At 37.4% G+C, this 21629-nt stretch overlaps 1 protein-coding gene across 1 annotated transcript in view; it reads right to left on the bottom strand.

The window, feature by feature from the left end:
- Nucleotides 1-21629, bottom strand: part of LRP2 (LDL receptor related protein 2) — a 176142-nt gene that overhangs the window by 1980 nt on the left and 152533 nt on the right. The window contains exons 61-77 of the mRNA XM_063429700.1: nt 20699-20836; nt 20408-20530; nt 18462-18596; nt 17645-17776; nt 16441-16572; nt 15432-15575; nt 13563-13728; nt 13098-13226; nt 11001-11221; nt 8807-8989; nt 6876-6995; nt 6275-6365; nt 5054-5121; nt 4098-4218; nt 3335-3464; nt 1958-2068; nt 403-504 (exon numbers count right to left, since the gene is read on the bottom strand). Coding sequence (XP_063285770.1) covers nt 403-504; nt 1958-2068; nt 3335-3464; nt 4098-4218; nt 5054-5121; nt 6275-6365; nt 6876-6995; nt 8807-8989; nt 11001-11221; nt 13098-13226; nt 13563-13728; nt 15432-15575; nt 16441-16572; nt 17645-17776; nt 18462-18596; nt 20408-20530; nt 20699-20836 — 2246 coding nt within the window. The remainder of the gene's footprint in view (nt 1-402; nt 505-1957; nt 2069-3334; nt 3465-4097; nt 4219-5053; nt 5122-6274; nt 6366-6875; nt 6996-8806; nt 8990-11000; nt 11222-13097; nt 13227-13562; nt 13729-15431; nt 15576-16440; nt 16573-17644; nt 17777-18461; nt 18597-20407; nt 20531-20698; nt 20837-21629) is intronic.

Genomic DNA, 21629 nt, shown 5'->3' on the forward strand with positions numbered 1-21629 from the left:
TAATTATAAAAATAATATAGATTGAACATTTGATCAGATACTAGTCGAGTATAAAATGAAGACGTAGAAATAAAAAGTGCTACAAATGGTGATAGCGCAAAAAGATTACAGTGAGTGCACTAAAAGCCCCTGTACAATCGCCAAACACCAACAAAGTGTTCCTTTGCCTTAAAAAAAACACCAAAAAGCACATAAACAATACTTATGAAAAACAGTGTCAGCATCTCATATTCTGAACATCCTCTAAACAGCGATGTGCTTATACTCATAAGACCACAGAAAAAAATAAAAACAATAGTGCAGTAATGTTAGTGCACTATTATTAGTTTTTTCTTTGTGTTTTTTATGAGTATAAACAGTACTAATACTGTACCAATTGAGAAAAAAAAAAGGAATACTAACTGGTTGTGGTGCTTCTGTGTTCACTGTAGTCTCTGTTGTATTAACTGCATAAACAGGGTTTACGAAACTATCAGGCTTGTGCTCGTTACTTGATTCAGTTAACTAGAAAAAAAAAGGATGCTAAAATATTAAGATGATGCCAAGAAAAATAATGAAATACATACATTTTGTTCATGCTGTTGAAGAAAAATGTAAATTAACGTAAATGTAATGATTGATTTATGATTGATTTGTTTTTGATTTTTAAAAATATTGGGAGGGTATAAAGTGTTATTATTCTATATCCAATGTTATTATACTACAGCTATTTCTTTGCAATTCTTCTTGTAGGAAGGAACGTTAGCAGAGGAAAACATAACATTTTGGAACATACAGTGAAAAAAAATGGAAATGATCAAATGCATCAATATCATACAGTTGAATTAAAAATGCTGGCATTTTTGAGAATGTAGATTTTAAAAAAGGCCAGCAAAATCTACACATTTTTATGCCTCAATGCAGTTCATATAGTTCCCCAGCTAAAACCAGGAATATATACTTCAAATGGCCTTGCAGGATGTTAGTGTAGTCTGAGGATTTATTCTAATGTGTGCTCTCCCATAATCTTTACTAATGTTAAATTTGTGAGGAATTTAAATTTAGGGCTAAAATGGCTGAACTGGAAATATTCTCCAAGACAGCTATTTTTCTTTGGCACGGCCATAGTGCCCTGCTTGTCTAATGTAATCCTGGAAGCGTGCCTCCAGGATGATCGTCCAATCAAATGCTCTTCATAGAGGAGCTATAGGGACCTTAGGCGCATGTGTGGTATGAGAGGGTATGAGAGCCAGGAAGTAACAGTCTTGGCTTTCATATCCAGAGGGCTTGGAGGTGTAACTTGACGGCATTTTTTCAAGCTTTCTAATTATTAAAATAAAAGGTTTGGGGAGAGTAGGAATCGAGTGGGGTAGGGGGTAGGAATGAAGACACTATAAGAACTCAAATAAGATGATGTTATTGTGCCTACAGTGTTCCTTTAAAAAGCAGTGAATCTACAATGTTCACAGTCATCTAGTACCTCTGACTGTCAGTCTAACAGTCACTAGAGGTGTGTTCTATCGCAAATATATACATTTTTATTTCTCTGAAATGGTAATGTTTTGCATTGCCTGAGAAAGGGGACAGGGTCTCTGCACCAAAACCACTACATTACAACAAAGTGGTTTTGGCACTTAGAGTGTCCCTTTAAGTTCTACACCAGCAAGAGGGATTATTGTTGGCTGCTACTGCTTTAAATATATGTGAATTATGCCCCATCTTGCAATAAAACAGAGATTCCCAGGTTTATGTTCATGAACTGGGGTAATTTGTCCCAGTATACCAAACTATGTGAATAATGCCTGATAATAGCTTTGATCATTAATTTTACAGACATGCGTGCATCTCATGTAAAATTGCCCACTTGAGTGTAAAAACATTGTGCTCACTGTGCATGAGCATATGACAACTATATGGCTGTGATATAATAATTTAATGAATTGTGTTTCCCAGATTGCATTCCATTTTCATATCTTACATCTGGTGGTTGGTGGATAGTTGCACTGGCTCCACCCTCTGCACTACTAGAATACATTGGATTTTCATAGGTGATCGGTTCTTTATCGGTCACTACAGTAAATGTTTCATTCTAGAAAAATGAAGAAAGTGTACAAATATTTCAATTTCTATACTTATACATATAATATTTGGCACATATTTTAGTTTAGCAAAATGTAAGTCATGTGTGTAAACTTTGCAGCTGATAGTTACGCAAACGTATTGTCGCAACATTTTCGTAACATATTTTCGTACATCACCCATCTCTAGGCTTACTGATCGACTCCATTAGAAAGTATTATCAAGTATTGATTCCAGAATATTTTTATGGATCAAAATGACTGTCCTTTAGTATAGGTATCAATACTCATCCCAAAATTCTAAACAGTGGGTCAATACGAAGAAATATTGAAGTGTCTTTTTTCATATTTAGCACTTTGCTCGATAGTTGTCCTTTACAAACAGCTATATTTCACATATCACTTAATAATTTTGAGTTTAACATTTCATTGAACAACAGAAGAGTACAATGAAATTCAGAATATTTTTATAAAAAAGTATAGTGTCAAAGAGAATTAGATCAATGATATGCAAAAGACATTTGCTCAATGTTATGAATTTTACAAACAATAACCTTTTTACACATATTATGGACTTAATTTCCAGCGTTTTCAGTATTTAAAAAGAACTCATGGAAATGTTCTTTACTTTGTAGCGTTTATTATCAGTCTTTTCTATATGCAAACATAAGTTAGTTTTAAATAATGATAGGTTAGGAGCAGTGAACGGTATTCAAATGTGTAGCCAATAGATTTTAGATGTCAGCAATAGGCAATTAAGTGGAAATGTAATTCATGTAGTTCAATAAGTCAATTGCTTCTTTAATCAACATGTGCTTCAGGTGCATATGCAAATATCATTGCCAAAAATCTTTTAAACTATTGTCAACGTATTTGAAACTCTACGTAATGTTGTCTTGTATTTTCTCAGTTTTGGATAAACTCAATCAAATTTCTCTGGATGTAAGAGAAATTGCAGAGTAGCCGGAAAATACCGGATTCAAGATCCAATTGACTTAAATATAGATTCGAAACCAAAACTTCTAAATTAGCGTTGAATTCCCAAACATGCAGTGTTTGCTCCACCAAGTAGAAGAGGCTATCTACAATTGAGCTGTGAACCTAGACACACTTTAACACAAGTCTATTTTAGTGAATAATCTGATTTTACAAACTTTTCTGAGAATATACTGTAGTTCCTATAAACTCTTGATTTTTACATTTATTTGATTTCCTGCAACTGTATGATTGTAATGTAATGTAAGATGTTTGCATTACAAAAAATTTAAAATCCTTACCATCTGCATTACTCTGTCTATTGAGGATTCTGCCCCAAATCCAGGTACCCCAATATCCATGCTGACATCCGTTCCAGACCGGAATGTTACCCCGTTGCCATTTTCAGTGGCCTTTACTAAGCCGCTTAAGCTGTATTGATAACAAAAATAAAAAAAATCATAATTTTAATAAAATATTGAAACACATGAATGTTACCTTTACATGGCAACAGCATCTAAACTGTAACAGAGATATCAAAAAGAAAGACCATTGTGTATTGGTATGAATTGCTCACATTGACTAGAACAGCAAAGTTTAGGTTAAATTAGTAAAAGCTGGAAAAAAAATGTAATGTTGTAATAATTGCTGAGTTCGAATTTGTCTATTCTTGCATCAAATGCGCAGCTGTCTTGTAGGTTTCTGTGTCATCTAAAAAGACAGATTGTCTACTCTAAAGCCAAAACTCATTATGAACTCGCAGAAAGATATCCAAATGCTAACAAATGGCCAACAGAATGCTACCAGCACAATACCCAGACTGGTTTTGGCAAACCTGCACCACACAAAGTGTTTTAGAATGTGCTAGTTAGTGTAAATTGTAGAATATTTCACTTTTATATATTGAGGATTTTTCGTACATATTTTGTCAAGTAAACGTTCTGTTGGCCATTTGTTAGCATTTGTTTGTTAGCATATATATATAGTTAAGTTTGTGTTTTTTTGTTTTTTAATAAAATTATTTTACAAAGGTAATTGTTTCCTGTGAAACCCATTGGGGCCAACCTTGGGAATTTTGGAAGAGGTGGAAAGAGATTGCCAGTCCGTCTGTAGTTAGAGAATCCTCCCATTGCCAAAGCACAAATGATTATGATCAAAATAAGGGTTAGCAGGACAACAACGGTAGCTGTAGAGAAAACCATAACAACAATTAGAGCTCATCATCTATCCCTATGCAGAGCTCCTAGGAAGCAATAAGTGGACGGAACATCATAAATCTTTAAACTCAAAATGCCTTAGAAGCCAACTTAAAGTAAACTGCTCCCTGAACTTGTGTTTCACAGCTGTTTTCAGCTACCTGAAAACATTCTGTGCTTTGAGTTCTACCAGAATAAACAAAACATTTAAAAAAATACTCTATTGACTTGCATTAAAACATATTCAAGATAATAACATTCAACTTTATCTCTTTCTATATTATATTTCTATAGACTTGTTTGTACATGTTTTCTTAATGTATTCTAGAATGCAATAACCTACAGGAAAACCAAAAATCTTCTACTTGCGAGCAATTTTTTTCAAAAATAACTTATTTTCCCTCCATCTCCAACAAAATCAAACCTATAACAACTGCTGATGCTTATATATATATTATGGTTCTTATTCATTATAGTGTAAATTGTAAACAAATCTAAGTGTATTTTAAGTTATAAGCCCAATAGATGAATTTGAAAAAAAACAAAAAAAAACTCAACTATGTTTACAATTTGTGTACTTTGGTGTAAAATTTGATTTTCATGATAATTCACATGTTAACAAATAACCCTAACTAATGTTTTAGTTATATTTTGTGCATGTTAAATATGTAACTTCTTAACCAGATTGTACTATTATGTATTTGTGCCTCGGGACACTGCAAATGGTCAAATGCTAATTTATTTTCCTGCTAAAACTCTGAAATAACTTGTAATTTAAATTAAAAAATAAATAATAAATGTAAATATTCTACATTATCGACATACCTGTTCCTGCAGATAAATGAAACGCAGATCTTGTTTCACAGAATTTCCCAGAATAACCTGATGTGCACCTAATGTTATAAAATATAAAAACTGATAAGTGGCCCATTTTACTTATAATAAAATTAGTATTAGCTTAAAGACCAATTGCAAGTTTACAAAGTGCACGTATTTATGTCATTCAATTAACTTGAGCAGACCTTCAACTTTAACTAGTGGCTGATCACAATGGATGATGTGGGTTATTGGAGTCTCGCCAATAAAACAAAAAAACAGATAACTAATCTGTTCAATTGATGATAAATCAAATTAATTTAGATTTCAAGGATCCCTTTTATCAAGTCAGGAGTTGAAGATCCCAGGACAATAATTTCAACTGAAGAACCTATTTGAGCACCTTTATTTATAAAACATTGAGTAGACCTACTCTAAAATATGTCCCTTTGTGTGGGCGATTTAGATACTGCACTGGGCAAAGGCCACAACAACTACTCAATTCCCACCCCTCTGTCCTCTGGCACAGTGAGATGGGTTAATATATACAGTGAGGGGGGAAAGTATTTAATTATGTGCTGATTTTGACTGTTTGTCCACTGACAAATAAATGATCAGTCTATAATTTTAATGGTAGGTGTATTTTAATCTTGCTGATTGATAGGGGATCAAATACTTATTTCATTCATTAACATGCAAATCAATGTATAACTTTTTTGACATGCTTTTTGTTTTTGTTTGTTATTCTGTCTCTCACTGTTAAAATACACCTGTCATTAAAGTTATAGATTAATCATTTTTTTGTCAGTGGGCAAACGTTCAAAATCAGCAGGGGATCAAATACTTTTTTTCCCTCACTGTATGCAGATTGTTTTGGGTATCCTCAAGTTCTAGACCTCTAGTTGAGCTGTGAGATTGTTAATTCCCTGACACAAAATACACAGACAATTACAATAAATATATATGCGCCTTTCTAAATCAACCCTCACCTCCATTAAATAATCCGTATCAATTCTATTGCATTTAATAAATATTAGGAATAGGATCTATACACCGCTTTTAGTCCTCAAATAGACTTGCTTTTTATACTTCCATTAAGGATAAATGTGTATCAAGAGAGACGGACCGACTGACAGATGCACCTTTGCAAAATCTATATCTTGTGGACTAACAGTAAACTAAGCAAATCTACTCCAAAGGCACTTGTACAATAACAAACCTGTGACTTACGTGCATTTATAATTATTGCTTTCATCTTGATAGCAGCTTCCTCCATTCATGCATCTACATCCCTCTGGCAGCGAAACAGGAAGTTGAACAGCTAAGAACAAGTAGAATTGTACATTAACAAACTTGGTTGCTTCATGCTTTATATATGAACAGTGGTTCAAAGCTATTAGCCATCTAGATAAAATATTATCGGAGAATGCTAACATATATAATGAATTGTAATCACATCCTTCCCTCAATAATCACACACAGAAAAAAAAACAAAAAAGGTTTAAAGCCTATTCTGCGTATATTATATAAGCAAAATAAAAGAGAACTCCCACGTGCAAGGAAAGACCCAAGTTCCTCCTGCTTAGAGAAGTGCCCACTTGCAAATCCAACAAAAGGCACTAAATTAGAGAAGGTCCAACATAGATTTATTAAATTAAAACATGCAACATTTTGGCTCACAAAAAGAGTCTTACTCGAGCTTGCCAGAGAGAACGTGGAATTAAGGTAAAGGAGAACCAGTTTGGGAATGTGCATATAACCTCAGAGCCAACAAATGCATTGCTACAACTAGTCATATTCAAAGAATATACTGTCCAAGAAATGGACTTACCTGCATCACACTCGGTAGTGCTCCCCCCCATGAAGTTGCTACCTTGGGGGCAGGCGCATGTATAGCCTCCAGGTCTCAGCAGACACAGATGGGAACAGACATCCTTGCAGCGACTGGTAACTGAAATGTAAAAGTGAGCATAAAAAAAATTATAAAATAAGATAAAAGTATTATTTTAGCACTGCTATGTTTTACAGCTCTTTAGAAAGGTTTGTATAAAAACAACAAATACATGACATACAAGTTACAGTGAACCAGTGGCGGATCCAGGGGGGTGGCAACGGGGCAATTGCACCCCCCCCCCCTCCGCCCGAGACTCTCCCCTGCCGGCTAATGCAGGGCTGGCATTGTCCAAGTGCCAGCCCTGCAATGTGCCTGTGGACCGGGGAGGGAGATCAGAAATAAGTGATCTCCCTCCCCGGTCTGCAGGCACTGTGCTGACAGTCAGCGGGGGAGGGAGTGAGAGAGGACCCGGGAGCTCTTACCTGCAGCTCCTCCAGGTCCCACTCTTGCAAGCATGGAGCATTGCCGCGGTTACCACGGCAAACCTCCAAATCTCGCAAGATTAGATTTCACTCTCACCACTGGGACCACCAGGGATTCCCCACCGGACCACCAGGGATCCAGAAATGTCCCCTCCTCCCAGTAAAGGTAAGAAGGGAGGGGGGACATCAATATATTTAATTAATTTAAAAAATATATATTAAAAAGCCTCCCTACCCTCATACCCCCCATACAAACACACACACTACACACACTGCCCCACAAACACTGCCCCCCATACACACACACTACACACACTGCCCCACAAACACTGCCCCCATACACACACTGCCCCCATACGCACACTACACACACTGCCCCAGAAACACTGCCCCCCATACACACACTGCCCCACAAACACTGCCCCCATACATAAACTACACACACCGCCCCACAAACACTGCCCCCCATACACACACTGCAACTCTCACACACACTGCCACCCTCACATACACACTGCACCGCTCACACACACACTGGAGCTCTCTCACACACACACTGCCCCATACATATACTGCCCCCTAACACACACACTGCAACCCTGACATACACTGCCGCCCTCATGCACTCGCACACACACTTCACTGCTCACACACACTCACACACACACTGCACCTTTCACACACACTTCACCCCTAACACATACCACTGCTCCTATGCCCTATATCCCAGCAGACCCCAGGTAAGTTGTCTTAAACTGTTCTTAAACAGTTTGACTACTTACTCTGGGATGGGATCCTGGCACTACTGGCACCATAACTACTACACTGAGCTGTAGTGGTTATTGTGCCTGGATTATTTATTTAAATAATCTACAAGTGCCCCTCCCGAGATCAGGCTCTGGGTCTGCCACTGCAGTGAACAGAAACAAATAATGTACCCTGCTCAAAATGAGCCTTAGAATGTCAGTGAAATGAGGAATGGAATTCAAGAGTCAAAGAGCAATGTGTCCAGAATGAAAGGTAGATTGATGGGTATAGCAGTGGAATGTCAGAAAGGCCAATGAAAAAAGAAAGTGGAAGTTGAATGACAGGTTTTGCCTAATAGAGCAGTTGGATTTCTCAAGCCATTCTGAGTATGGTGAGAATGAGAAGCACTAAAGTTTGGATAGACATCTCCATCTGGGAGACATTAGAGAGAAAGCAGAGATATGAAAACATTGCTAGACTTGAAATGATGGAAGAAAGTATGATAGAGAAAAAATATAGATGATAGTAAAACGATAAAAAAAAACAGTGAAAGATGATAGTACATTGGAAATGAGGATGGAGTATTTGGATCACAGTTTTTGGGAGATAGAGTAAGGCAAGTTATATATTTTTGTAAGTCTTTAACCAAGTTCTTCTAAAGGTGATCAGTATCCTTTCTCTGTAAAGTTCAATAATTACCTGAACGATTGTATCTATGTTCGTGGTATATGCGGACTTGAGTCAGCCACGGATTGACTGTCAGAATTTTGACTTTAGATTCTTTGCCAAATTTGTCTATCTTCCAAACTTCCCCCTTTTCTTTTGTGGTCCAGAACACATGTCCTTCAAACACGTCCAGGCTGTAGGGATTTCCTAGGTCAACTAGGAGTAAGTAACAATGTTGTAATTCCCCATCATAAATATGAACCGCATATACATTTGTGAAGACAATAATATATCACTGAGTTAGGAACATAGGTGGTTAGTGAAAAATGTAAATTCTGGGTCAAGGCTGTAAACATGGAGTAATTAGCATGACAGTTGCTTCACAACTTCTGTTTATTATAATATTCACTATCATTATCTGTTAAAGTATCCTACTTTTCAATTTTTCAATGTACAAACATTATGTAAAATGGTTTTGCTGATTTTAACTTTTTTAGGAAACTCTGAAATGCATCTTTGCACAAATTGTTGTTTTGCCTTCATTTTGAACACACTATCCCACTGGAATACAACTAAATGTCACACTTTTTGCTTTCCTTTTTAATATACCGTATATACTCGAGTATAAGCCGACTCGAATATAAGCCGAGGCCCCTAATTTTACCCAAACAAACTGGGAAAACTTATTGACTCGAGTATAAGACTAGGGTGGGAAATGCAGTAGCTACTGGTAAATTTCTAAATAAAATTAGATCCTAAAAAATTAGTATTAATTGAATATTTATTTACAGTGTGTGTATATAATGAATGCAGTGTGTGTGTATGAATGCAGTGTGTGTGTATGAATGCAGTGTGTGTATGAATGCAGTGTGTGTTTATGACTGCAGTGGGTGTGAATGAGTGCAGTGTGTGTATGAGTGCAGTGTGTGTATGAGTGCAGCGTGTGTGTATGAGTGCAGTGTGTGTATGAGTCCTGTGTGTGTATGTATGAATGCAGTGTGTGTGCATATGAGTGCAGTGTGTGTATGAGTGCAGTGTGTGTATGAATGCAGTGTGTGTATGAGTGCAGTGTGTGTATGAATGCAGTGTGTGTGTATATGAGTGCAGTGTGTGTATGAATGCAGTGTGTGTATGAATGCAGTGTGTGTATGAATGCAGTGTGTGTGTGTGAATGCAGTGTGTGTATGAGTGCAGTGTGTGTATGAGTGCAGTGTGTGTATGAGTGCAGTGTGTGTGTGTATGAATGCAGTGTGTGTGTGTATGAGTGCAGTGTGTGTGTGTATGAGTGCAGTGTGTGTATGAGTGCATTGTGTGTATTAATGCAGTGTTTGTGTATGAGTGCAGTGTGTGTATGAGTGCAATGTGTGTGTGTGTATGAGTGCAGTGTGTGTGTGTGTATGAGTGCAGTGTGTGTGTAGCTGAGCCTTGGTGGGGGGTGGGCAATTTTATTATTATTTTTTTAATTATTTTAATATTTTTTTATTATTATTATTTTTTTTTTTTTTTTTTTATTATTGTTTTTTAATGTAATTATTATTTTGTATTATTATTTTTTATTTTATTTAAAACATTTTCGTCCCCCCTCCCTGCTTGATACATGCCAGGGAGGGGGGCTCTCACTCCCTGGTGGTCCAGTGGATGGGCTGTGTAGGAGGGGGCTGGCAGAGCTGTTACTTACCTCTCCTGCAGCTCCTGTCAGCTCCATTCTCCTCCGCGGCGGTCCGGTCAGCATCTCTGTCAGCTCACACTGTAAGTCTCGCGAGAGCCGCACTATGACCCCGCAGCTCTCACGAGACTTACACTGGGAGCTGACCGAGGTGCTGAACGGACCGCCGGGGAGGAGAAGGGAGCTGACAGGAGGTGCAGGAGAGGTAAGCGCTCACTGCCAGCCCCCTGTCTGTATTATGGCAATGTAAATTGCCATAATACAGACATTGACTCGAGTATAAGCCGAGTTGAGGTTTTTCAGCACAAAAAATGTGCTGAAAAACTCGGCTTATACTCGAGTATATACGGTAACTTGGGTTAGGGTGCTGGGCATCTAGCAAGTTCACTTATTCATTTTGACTTGTATACTGGTTTTAAACCCACAATACCTTTATAAATAGACAGTTAATGGCTCGTGCAAACTGTGAAATTGTAAACTAAAGTGGTCTGAATTATATTCTTAAACTGAAAACTCAAGCAAACATATAGAAAAAAGTTATAAACTACATTAGATACTAACCTCCAGAAACTAGAGTTTGTCTGTCTGTGCCATCTGGCTTAATTGACTCAATAATATTTTCTTTAGAATCGCACCAATATATTCTGTTATTGTTAATGTAATCAATGGTAAGGCCTGTTGGCCACCCAAGATAATTAGATACTAGAACTTGTCTTTGTTGCCCATCCATCCAAGCACTTTCAATTTTAGGTTGTCTTCCCCAATCAGTCCAATATATAAAGCTGCAAAATAAAACAATTAACATGATGTGAAATACAGCAAGATTATAGCATTCTACAAACATGTCTAAAATTTAAAAAGCCAAAGATCATCCTCTAAAAATGTTTTAAAACATCAAAGCAGTCATACCAGTAAGCAGCTAGATGGTTTAGGTTAACATGACATTTCAGACCCTGGCTTTGGTCTGAAAGCTGTGAACAAGGAGATGTACGATGAATACATTCTTGAGCTGGATTACAAGCTAGATTCACTGTAGTAATCAGTGCTGTATTTACAGCGAGCCTAACAAGGCATTTGCCTTGAGCAGTACTTTCGAGTGGCGGCAAAAAATGCTGCCCTGAAACGTCCTGTCAGATGCCTAGTCAGCCTCTTTCATGGAGCGCCCAAGAGCTGGCCGGCTGGCTGCCTTCTGGCCCTCCCGAGGTGGGCAGCTGCTCACATTGCAGGCAGGTGGCAAGGGAGTTCTGTCCTCTGAGCACTTCCTACTCGGCTCCCTCACGTGCCCTGCAATGATGCCGGGAGTTTGAATATGACGTTACTGGACCCCAGGGAAAGAATCCACTTCAGCTCTCCCAAAGGTAGTGAGGCTGGGTGGATTTAAATTAAAATTAAAGAAAATTATGATTTGTTAGTGTTTGAGACAATATGTGTGAGTATATGTGTGTCAGTATCAGGATGTGTGTGTTAGTGAATGTGTGTGTCTGTCAGTGTATGTCTGTGAGTGAGTGTCAGTGTGTGTCTGAGAGTGAATAAGTGTGGATGTCTGTTAGTGCATGTGTGTGTGTCTGACAGTTTATGTCAGTGAATGTGTGTGTCTGTCTGTCAGTGTATGTCTGTGAGTGAGTGAGTGAGTGAGTGAGTCTGTCAGTGAATGTGTGTGTGAGTATCTGTTAGTGGGTGTTTCTGTGAGTGAGTGAGTGAGTGAGTGAGTGAGAGAGTGAGTGAATGTGTGTGTTTATCAGTGTATATGTGAGTGAGTATCTGTTAGTGTGTGTTTCTGTAAGTGAGTGAGTGAGTGAGTGAGTGTGTTTGTCTGCTAGTAAATGTCATCTTACATCAGTGGATGTTCATGTGTATGTGTCAGTGTATGTCTGTGAGTGTGTGTTTATGTCTGTCAGTAATTGTTTGCATCTGTCATTGGGTGTCTGAGTGATTGTGTGTCTGTCAGAGTATGACAAATCAGTGAGGATGTGTGTGTCAAATCAGTGAGTGTGTGTATGTGAGTGGGTGTTTCAGTGTGTGTCTGTCAGTCATAATGTGCATTGGTCTTAAACAGGAAGAGGTGCGGCCTTGACAGGAAGGGGTGTGGAAAGTTTAGATTAGGGGGGTGCCAGAGTTTTGTCATCCCTAGAGCAGCACAGATCCAAAATACACCACTGGTAGTAATAGATGAATGTTAGAGTTAGAAGCTATACATGGGAAAAAATATTTTGTTTCCATAGTTACTACTCAATCCAGAATCCCAGAATAGCCCCAGTTTCCCTCTGATAAATATTTCTTACCTAAATTGCTTATTAACACAGATGACATTCTGGGACCATAGTGACTATATTATTAAGACTCTATGTTCAAAATTAGTTTTAATTACATTTTTAATTTGTAGATGATGCATACCTGTATATATGTCTATATTACACAACAATCCACATCATTTATTAAACTAGGTCTATGACACCATGCAGTAGATGTACACAAAGTAAATATGTACTACATATACACAAAATAAATACATAATAGAATATTTTGAGTATCCCATGAGAAATATTTTTTAAAAACAGAATACATACAAGTACATAAATATGGACACACAGACGATAGAGAGGCATCTAATGGGGTATTTATTTCTGTATCTTTTCTGTCAAGATTTTATTTACTAACCCGAGAGCTGGATTGACAACAATGGCTGCTGGTTGGTCAATGTTACCAAAAATGAGCCACTTTCTGTATCTTCCATCCAACGTGGCGACTTCAATTCGATTTGCACCAGCATCAGTCCAATAAATATGCCTGATGAATAATTGAATACGACAAAAACATTACATAACATTTTTTCCAAAGACAGGAACCTAGACTTGGCGTGAACTGAACTAAATTTAGACCTCCTTCTTTAGCCAACCAGAGCAGAATGTCCATTATGTAATTAAAGCATGCCCTTGCAGACTAAGGTATTGTAGATCTATAAGGCTGCTTGGACTGCGTGAGCCAGTTTAATCATAATGAATAAACATGCAACATTACTTATTTTTATTGACGCTTTGATAATCTAGTCAACTATTAATTTTAAATTGATTTGAACATAGAAAAAAACAGATTTAGCTTTTTTTGTAGCTGCTAATGACATACCTTCCAACCCAGTCCACAGCTATGCCATCTGGGTTAATAATGTATCGCAGGTTAAGATCAAAGTCTTGTACTAAATTAGTCCCGTAGTCTTCAAAGGTCGGTATGTAAGCACGTCTAATGGAGCCAAATGCAGAGCCTTGCCCTCGAATGCTGTAGTATACCATACCTTTAAAAAAAACAAAAAAAAAACAGGTCAAATAGTTGTCACCAAACTAGGACATCCTTCAGGCAGTCACTCTCCTTTAAACCTTTATAGTGCTGCTGAGATGATTAATTAAGTGTGTTTTTTTTCTTTCCAGGAACATTTTTTATTATAATTTACAATAATTAAACATATATAGTTATCTAACAGCATTTATTTCATACTAATATAGTAGATTAGATTATTCCATTACATTTCTATTCTATTCTAAATATTACATTTGCTCTCAAAATGGATGGACATTAAGTTCAAATATCTGGAGAGTTAATATAGTCTTGGAATACACTGCTTATCCAAAATACTGTCTTCAAAAAGGTATATATTTCACAACACGTAACATATATAACAAATAACATATATAACACATACAACGTAAGGACATCTAGAAAGAGCAGAGAGAGTGGACAGCACCAATATCACTTCTCTAATATTAAGTCAACCGAGAACATTTTAGAGAAAATATTGTTGATGTTTTACCAAGTATATATAGCTAAATATAGCTTTGCCAGGGTTTTGTTTATGTGGGAAAGCCAATCTATTCTTTATAATAATCAAACCAATTGTTCCATAGCTTGTTATAGGTGTCAATATTGTTATCTTTGAAATACACATCCTTTTCCATGAATCCTTCCAAATAGCAAATAGAATTAGACCAGTTAATTTATGGTCATTGTTCAAATTTTCTATTTGAGGGCTTGAAAGATTACAATATAGAACTTGCGTTTTTTGCATATTAATTTTATAGTTGGAAAATCAACTATATTCTTCTATACATTGTAGTGTAGCTGGTATAGAGGTCTCAGGGTGTATTAGTGTCATGATTATATCATCCGCAAACATAGTAATGTTTTGTTCTTTATCGCCTAAAGATATTCCAGTTTGTCTAATATATACTGCCAGTGGCTTGATAGAAAGAATATAAAGAAGGGGTGCCAATGGGCAACCCTGACGGGTTCCATTTTTAAAAGTAAACGACTCCGAATCTAAGCGATTACCATATATTTTTGCCACTGGAGAAGAGTACATGGACATTGTTAAGTCTTTAAATAATCCCTCAATCTCAAAAGCGGAAAGTGTAGCCGACAAGAATTTCCAATCTACCCGGTCAAACGCCTTTTCGGCATCGACAGTTATAAAAACTGCAGGAACGGATTTATCATCAACTTCTATCATTAAATTAAGAATCCTACGAATATTGTCACTAGCTGATCTTCCTCTTAAAAATCCAGATTGATCCAAATGAATTAGATCTGAAATTATCTGGGTGAGTCTATCTGCTAAGATTTTTGAGAATATTTTTATATCCAGATTTATGAGAGAAATCGGACGGTAGTTGGATATATAGTGTATGCCTTTTCCGGGTTTTGTCAAGAATTCAAAGTTAATTTCGATTTTTTAGGATAAAATAACAGAATTGGAGAAAGTTTTGAAGTCAGTTATATTTCTAGTTTGGTTATTTCAGCCTAAAATTTGAACTTTACTTTGAATTCCTAGAAATTCACACACAGCTTTACAATCATTCTTACACCAGTAAAGGATCATCAGGTCCTAAATTGTCATTGCAAACACTGTGCAGTTGTGTTGTTGTGACAAGTAAAAATGGGTAAATTGACATAGATGCCATAACATATGTAACTGTCCATGAAAAAGTCAACTGTTGCACTTACTAAGACTTTGGTTTTCAGGGTCCCAGTCATAGTCTAAGGCTTGAATGTGTTGTTGATTCTCGATATATTCAGAGTATTGCTCAGACGAGAGGCTATATCTTCTTATGCGTACATTGTCTGGGAGCAGCAGTAAAGGAGGATTACCTGTGAATTATACAAGTGTCATATTAATTATTTTAAAGACACTTGTATATTACTACCAGAAATGCTATAAAAAAAATTAAATATGAAGACTGTGGTGGTGGGCTGGAATGACTGCAAAATAGGCTCTTAATTGTCTATCCCCTAGGTCACATTTTACAAAGTATCTTTTTCTTGGTCCAAGATCAGAAGCCAAAGAATTCACCCAGAAGAAGACAGCAATAGAAGGACCATGCACTGATCTGAAACAGACTAAGATGGAGGGGGTGGATTGTGAAAGTACAGAAACGAGTAGAGATGGGTCTTTCACTGGAAACTATTTATTGATCTGCCTGTATTTAGTTTAATGAAACATTAATGGATATCAATATATTCAACATCCATGGGTTAAGCAATAGGTGGCCTCGTTTTTGTAAGCTTCCCAAATGCTTAAATGCAATTAGACAAGCTTTCAAAATAATTTATTTACATTAAAGTCTACGTGAAGTTTTATACATAAATAATTTTACAGGTTTTTCTAATAGTTTTGAATAATTTACAAAGCTTATTAAATAATGCATATTTAGCTTTGTGGTTGTTGTTTTTTTACAATGCTGTTCACTTAGATGTTCCTCAGAGTAAGTCTTCATAAGTATTTAGGGAGACACAGGTTGATTACCTCTAAAGTCTTCCAAAGAAGAAGCAAATGACTTTCTGGATTATCATGAAAGCATGACACTGGCTAAGTTGATACACTAGGTTTTACGGTCTGCATTTCCATGATGTTTAGTGAGCCATCGGGACGGCTAAGCTTCATAAGAAACAGCTGAACTGCCGAAGGCAGTCATTACAACATTAGAGGCTAATGAGTGGGTTTGTCTTCCCTTACCCTCAGCAGCACATTGCTTTCCTTCCTCGTCTCCAACAGATCGGAATCCTGCAGCACAGAAACACTCATAGCTTCCTTTAGAATTCATGCAGTTCTGCGGGCACATCCTGTATATCTCGCACTCGTTTACATCTAAAAATAAAACATGCCCAGCATTTCATTAGATCTCAACTACATATACCATTTTTTATTTGCATTTTGCCATATGAATTATCTATACAATGCAGTAAAACGGCTACACTTCCAGCTTGGAGGATTTGCTTAAGGACATTATAGGGAAGACACACATTTCCCACAAAGGTTATTCCATTTCCAAACCAGAGGTGATGTCAGCTATGTATATCAAAACAATATAAATAAATCACAATAAATACATTTGCTAGTCATTTGGCCAGAACAGTGTACAGAAGATAAACAAAACATAAATATCTCTTGTGAAAAAGCCTCTGTCAGTGAAATGCTTTTTTACTGCTTTATACTGCTTTTATTATTTTATTTACCTTACATACTAGTTTATCTCATACAGTAGTTACTTTTATTACACCCTTGAACTTTATCCTGATCTTTCCATTGGAGCCTGGACACAATCGTTTGGTAATAACCACCTGAGTGCTGTGGATTGAGCAAAACCTAATTTTTGCTCCTTACTTGTGAGTACCTCTAATTTTTTATTAGCATACAGTAGTCTCAGTGAGTACTATATTTTTTTCATTTTTGTTCTTTTATATATATACTACTTATTCATCTACAAACCTGTAAGACCCCATGGTGGGGTGTAACTCATCTTAAGCCATCATACCTGGATGGAGGTCCAAAGCACAGAAGCACTTTAACTAATAGAATACATTAAATATCCATAGACAGGGATTGAGCCACAGATTCACATCCAAATAGAGCTATCCTAGCTCTTAAATCTGTGCATTTTCACTTCTTATTTTGCTACTCTATGCGGGACATACTACACTATTCTGCTGTATCTCTCTTTCTCCACATATCATACTACCTCTTAGAATGCATTGACCTCAAAACATATGCATGCACTGCTCCTTCTTCTACGACGTAAACAATAAATATCAGATTGGATAATCTTCGGTTTACAAAGAACTTTTACTTTCATGCATTACTATGTATCTTCAACTGCTACAATGCATTGAACCATTACTGACACCTGGATAACAAAACATATTTGTTGAAATAAGCTTACCAACACACGAATTCCGGTCAGTGTCACTAGCCTTGTATCCTGAACGACAAGCACATATAAACCCGCCTCCACTTAAATTGGTGCAGTTGTGTTCACAGATATTTTCTGAACAATTTCGATGGGTGCCCATGTCTAGTTAATGAAAATATACATTTGAATAAAAAGAAAGCTCAAAACACAACCTTTATAAAATTTTCCAGTATAAAAAAATGTTAATTGCTGATTTGATTGGGTTTGCTTCAGGTAATTATCAAAATAAAGATCAAAAAACTGTCATGTGATGATTCCTGCATGCTTAGTGTAGACTAATTAATATCAATTTCCTTCTGCAATACTAAGCAGTATTTGATAGTATGTTGCACAATGCTTTGCATTTTGGGTAGATCTGTACAAGTCAGTGAAAAAAAGGACAGATGAATGGTGGGCTGCAATCTGAACAGGCTTAGGACCGGCTGCGATATCACAGGATCTCCCCTAATCACACAGTAAATCATAGGACTATTTAAACCAGTGGCCGTCCAGTTATATACTGGTCATCGTTTTCTCCTCTTCTCTGCCAGGACCAGATAACATAGGAACTGGTGAAGCAGCAGTTCCAGACACAAAATGTTCTGAAATAGGCCTAAAATAGCCACAAAACAAGTTTTCAAGCAGACAGAGATCTTTGTAAGCTATATAAGATTAAAACGTAAAAGGAGGAATATGTGGTGGCTGCTTTCTGAGCTAATAATTCATGCATCTGTCCAGCTTCTTTGGAGGAAGACTTGTAGTCCCTGGGCAATGTCTACCAAAACATAACAACACTGTCTGTACTTACAGCAGCCAATCTCATCTGATCTATCGCCACAGTCATCATAATTATCACAGGCATACTGCAGCATAACGCAATGCCCATTGGTGCATTTGAATTCGGTGCTGCCATCGCAGGGCCTTTGAGTTGGTGTTACAGTACCTAGAAATAACATTCACATGTTTTCATTAAATAAACACAATGTTAAAATAGACTTACAAATATATACAAATATATATTTATACACTTATCATCTACACTACAACATTAAAACCACCTGGCTAATATTGTGTAGGTCTCCCTTATGTTGTCAAAACAGCTCTCATGTGTAAAAGCATGGACTCCACAAGATCTTTGAATGTGCCCTGTGGTATCTGGCACCAAGACATTAGCAGCAGATCCTTTAAATTTAAGTTGCGAGGTGTGGCCTCCATGGAACGCATTTGGTGTTTCAGCACATCCCACAGACACTCAAATGGATTGAGAACTGAGGGATTTGGAGGCCAAGGCAACAACTTGAACTTTGTCATGTTTTCTCAAGCCATTCCTGAACAATGTTTTCAGTGTGTCAGGGTGCATTATCTGTTCAAAGAGGGCACTGCCATCATGGAACACAGTTGACATGAAGGGGTGTATGTGGTCAATCTCAAGGTAGGTGGTACGTGTAAAAGTAACATCCACATGAATGACAGGACCCAAGGTTCCCCAGCAGAACACTGCCCAGAGCATAACATTGCCTCTACCAGCCTGCCTTCTTCTCTTAGTGCATCCTGCTACTATCTTTTACTCAGGCAAATGCTCACAAAGCTAGCCATCCACCTGATCTAAAAGAACATGTGATTCATCAAAACAGGCAACATTCTTCCATTTCTTAATGGCCCAGTTCTGAAGCTCAAGTCCCCATGGAAGACACTTTTGGCTGTGGACAGGGGTCATCATGGTCACTTTGAACATTCTGTAGCTACGCAACCCCATACGTAGCAAACTCTGATGCACTGTGTGTTCTGACACCTTTCTCACATGGCCATCATTCAGTTTTTCAGCAATTTAAGCTACAGTAGCTCTTCAGTGTGGTCAGACAAGATAGGCTAGTCTTCATATGCATCAATGAGCCATGGGTGCCCATGACCCTGATCCTGGGTCACCAGTTGTAATTCCTTTAGTAGGTATTAACCACTGCATCCTGGGAAAACCCCAAAAGATTGGATGTTTTGGAGATGCTCTGATCCACTCATCTAGCCATCACTAAAAGGCCCTTGTCAAAGTCACTCAGATATTTTCACTCTCATTTTTCCTGCTTCTAACCCATGAAATTTAAGAACTGACTGTTCACTTGTTACTTAATATATGCCACCCCTTTACAAGTGCCGTTGTTACAAGATAATCAATGTTATTTACTTCACCTGTAGGCAGTTTTAAGAGTGTGTGTGTGTGTATGTGTGTATATATATATATATATATAGAAAATCCAACAAGGTAGCAGCACTCACGGAGTAATTTTAAAATCCAATCTTTATTTAGAACATGTTAAAATGAGGTCCTCATTTTAACATGTTCTAAATAAAGATTGGATTTTAAAATTACTCCGTGAGTGCTGCTACCTTGTTGGATTTTCTGGATATTCAAGCCCTGGCAAAGCACCCGGTTCTCAAGGCATATTACAGCGTGAGTGCAAGAACTTTCTCCTTTTTTTTTTTTCTATATATATATATATATATATATATATATATATATATATATATATATATATATATATATATATATATATATATAAACTAAAACAATTATGCATCCCCCAATACTACCACTTCTGCCAACTTGTCTCCTGTCACAGTTTTCCGAGCAATAGTAGTTTTACTAACATTAATGGATTTGAATTTAGAAATAGTAGCCTGAATCAAAATAACTTAGTGTTCCTTTTTTTAAATATATTACTGTTTACCTCCTAAAGTTCTGAATGAACAAATACTCACAAGATTCTGGTTTCTCATCACTATCATCCCCACAATCATCCACACCATTGCATAGCTCATATCTGTAGATGCATCTGTTGTTTTCACATCTGAAGCGAAATGGGGCATCGCATGGAATGTCCACTGCAAAATAAATGTTCACATCAATGCATACAATTGCAAGTCTGGGCTGTTCATAGGATCCTTCCCAACTTATTAACGATTTCAACATCTTCATTTATAACCATAGTTCCTGCCCACACTCCCCTTTTAGAACAATGATGTTAAATATGATATAAGGTAATGCCTTACAGCACAGGTTAAGATCTTCATCAGATTCATCTCCACAGTCATTATCACCATCACATTTCCAATACGGCAAGATGCAGATATGATTTTTGCATTCGAACATAAATGGCGGACAGTATGTTCCATTTGGATAGCGAGTGGCTATTAAGAGATAAAAACACAATTAGTATATAATCTGGGTCTATCATTTGATTACATAAACATAGAATGTGACGGCAGATAAGAACCATTTGGCCCATCTAGTCTGCCCAAATTTTTAAATACTTTCATTATTCCATGGCCTTATCTTATAGTTAGGATAGCCTTATGCCTATCCCACGCATGCTTAAACTCCCTCACTGTGTTAACCTCTACCACTTCAGCTGGAAGGCTATTCCATGCATCCACTACCCTCTCTGTAAAGTAATACTTCCTGATATTATTTTTAAACCTTTGCTCCTCTAATTTAAGACTACCATATATACTCGAGTATAAGTCAAGTTTTTCAGCACATTTATTGTATTTGTACTTATACTCGAGTCACTGTCTGTATTATGGCAACTTACATTGCCATAATACAGACAATGGGGCTGTGGGGGCTGTGGGGGCTGCAGGAAGCGTTTACTTAACTCTCCTGCAGCTCCTGTCAGCTCCCTCCTCCTCCGCGCCGGTCCGGTCCCTCTGCAAGTCCCAGTGTAAATCTCGCGAGAGCCGCGGGGTCATAGTGCGGCTTTCGCGAGACTTACAGTGGGAGCTGACAGAGGAGCTGACCGGACCGGCGCGGAGGAGAAGGGAGCTGACAGGAGCTGCAGGAGAGGTAAGTAAACGCTCTCTGACAGCCCCCCTCCACTGAACTGCCAATGCCACTGGACCACCAGGGAGTGAGAGCCCCCCTCCCTGCCATGTATCAAGGAGGGAGGTAGGACGAAAAAAAATATATATAAATAATAATAAA

This window comes from Pelobates fuscus, chromosome 8 (assembly GCF_036172605.1).
Source record: "Pelobates fuscus isolate aPelFus1 chromosome 8, aPelFus1.pri, whole genome shotgun sequence".
Classification (NCBI taxonomy): Eukaryota; Metazoa; Chordata; class Amphibia; order Anura; family Pelobatidae; genus Pelobates; species Pelobates fuscus.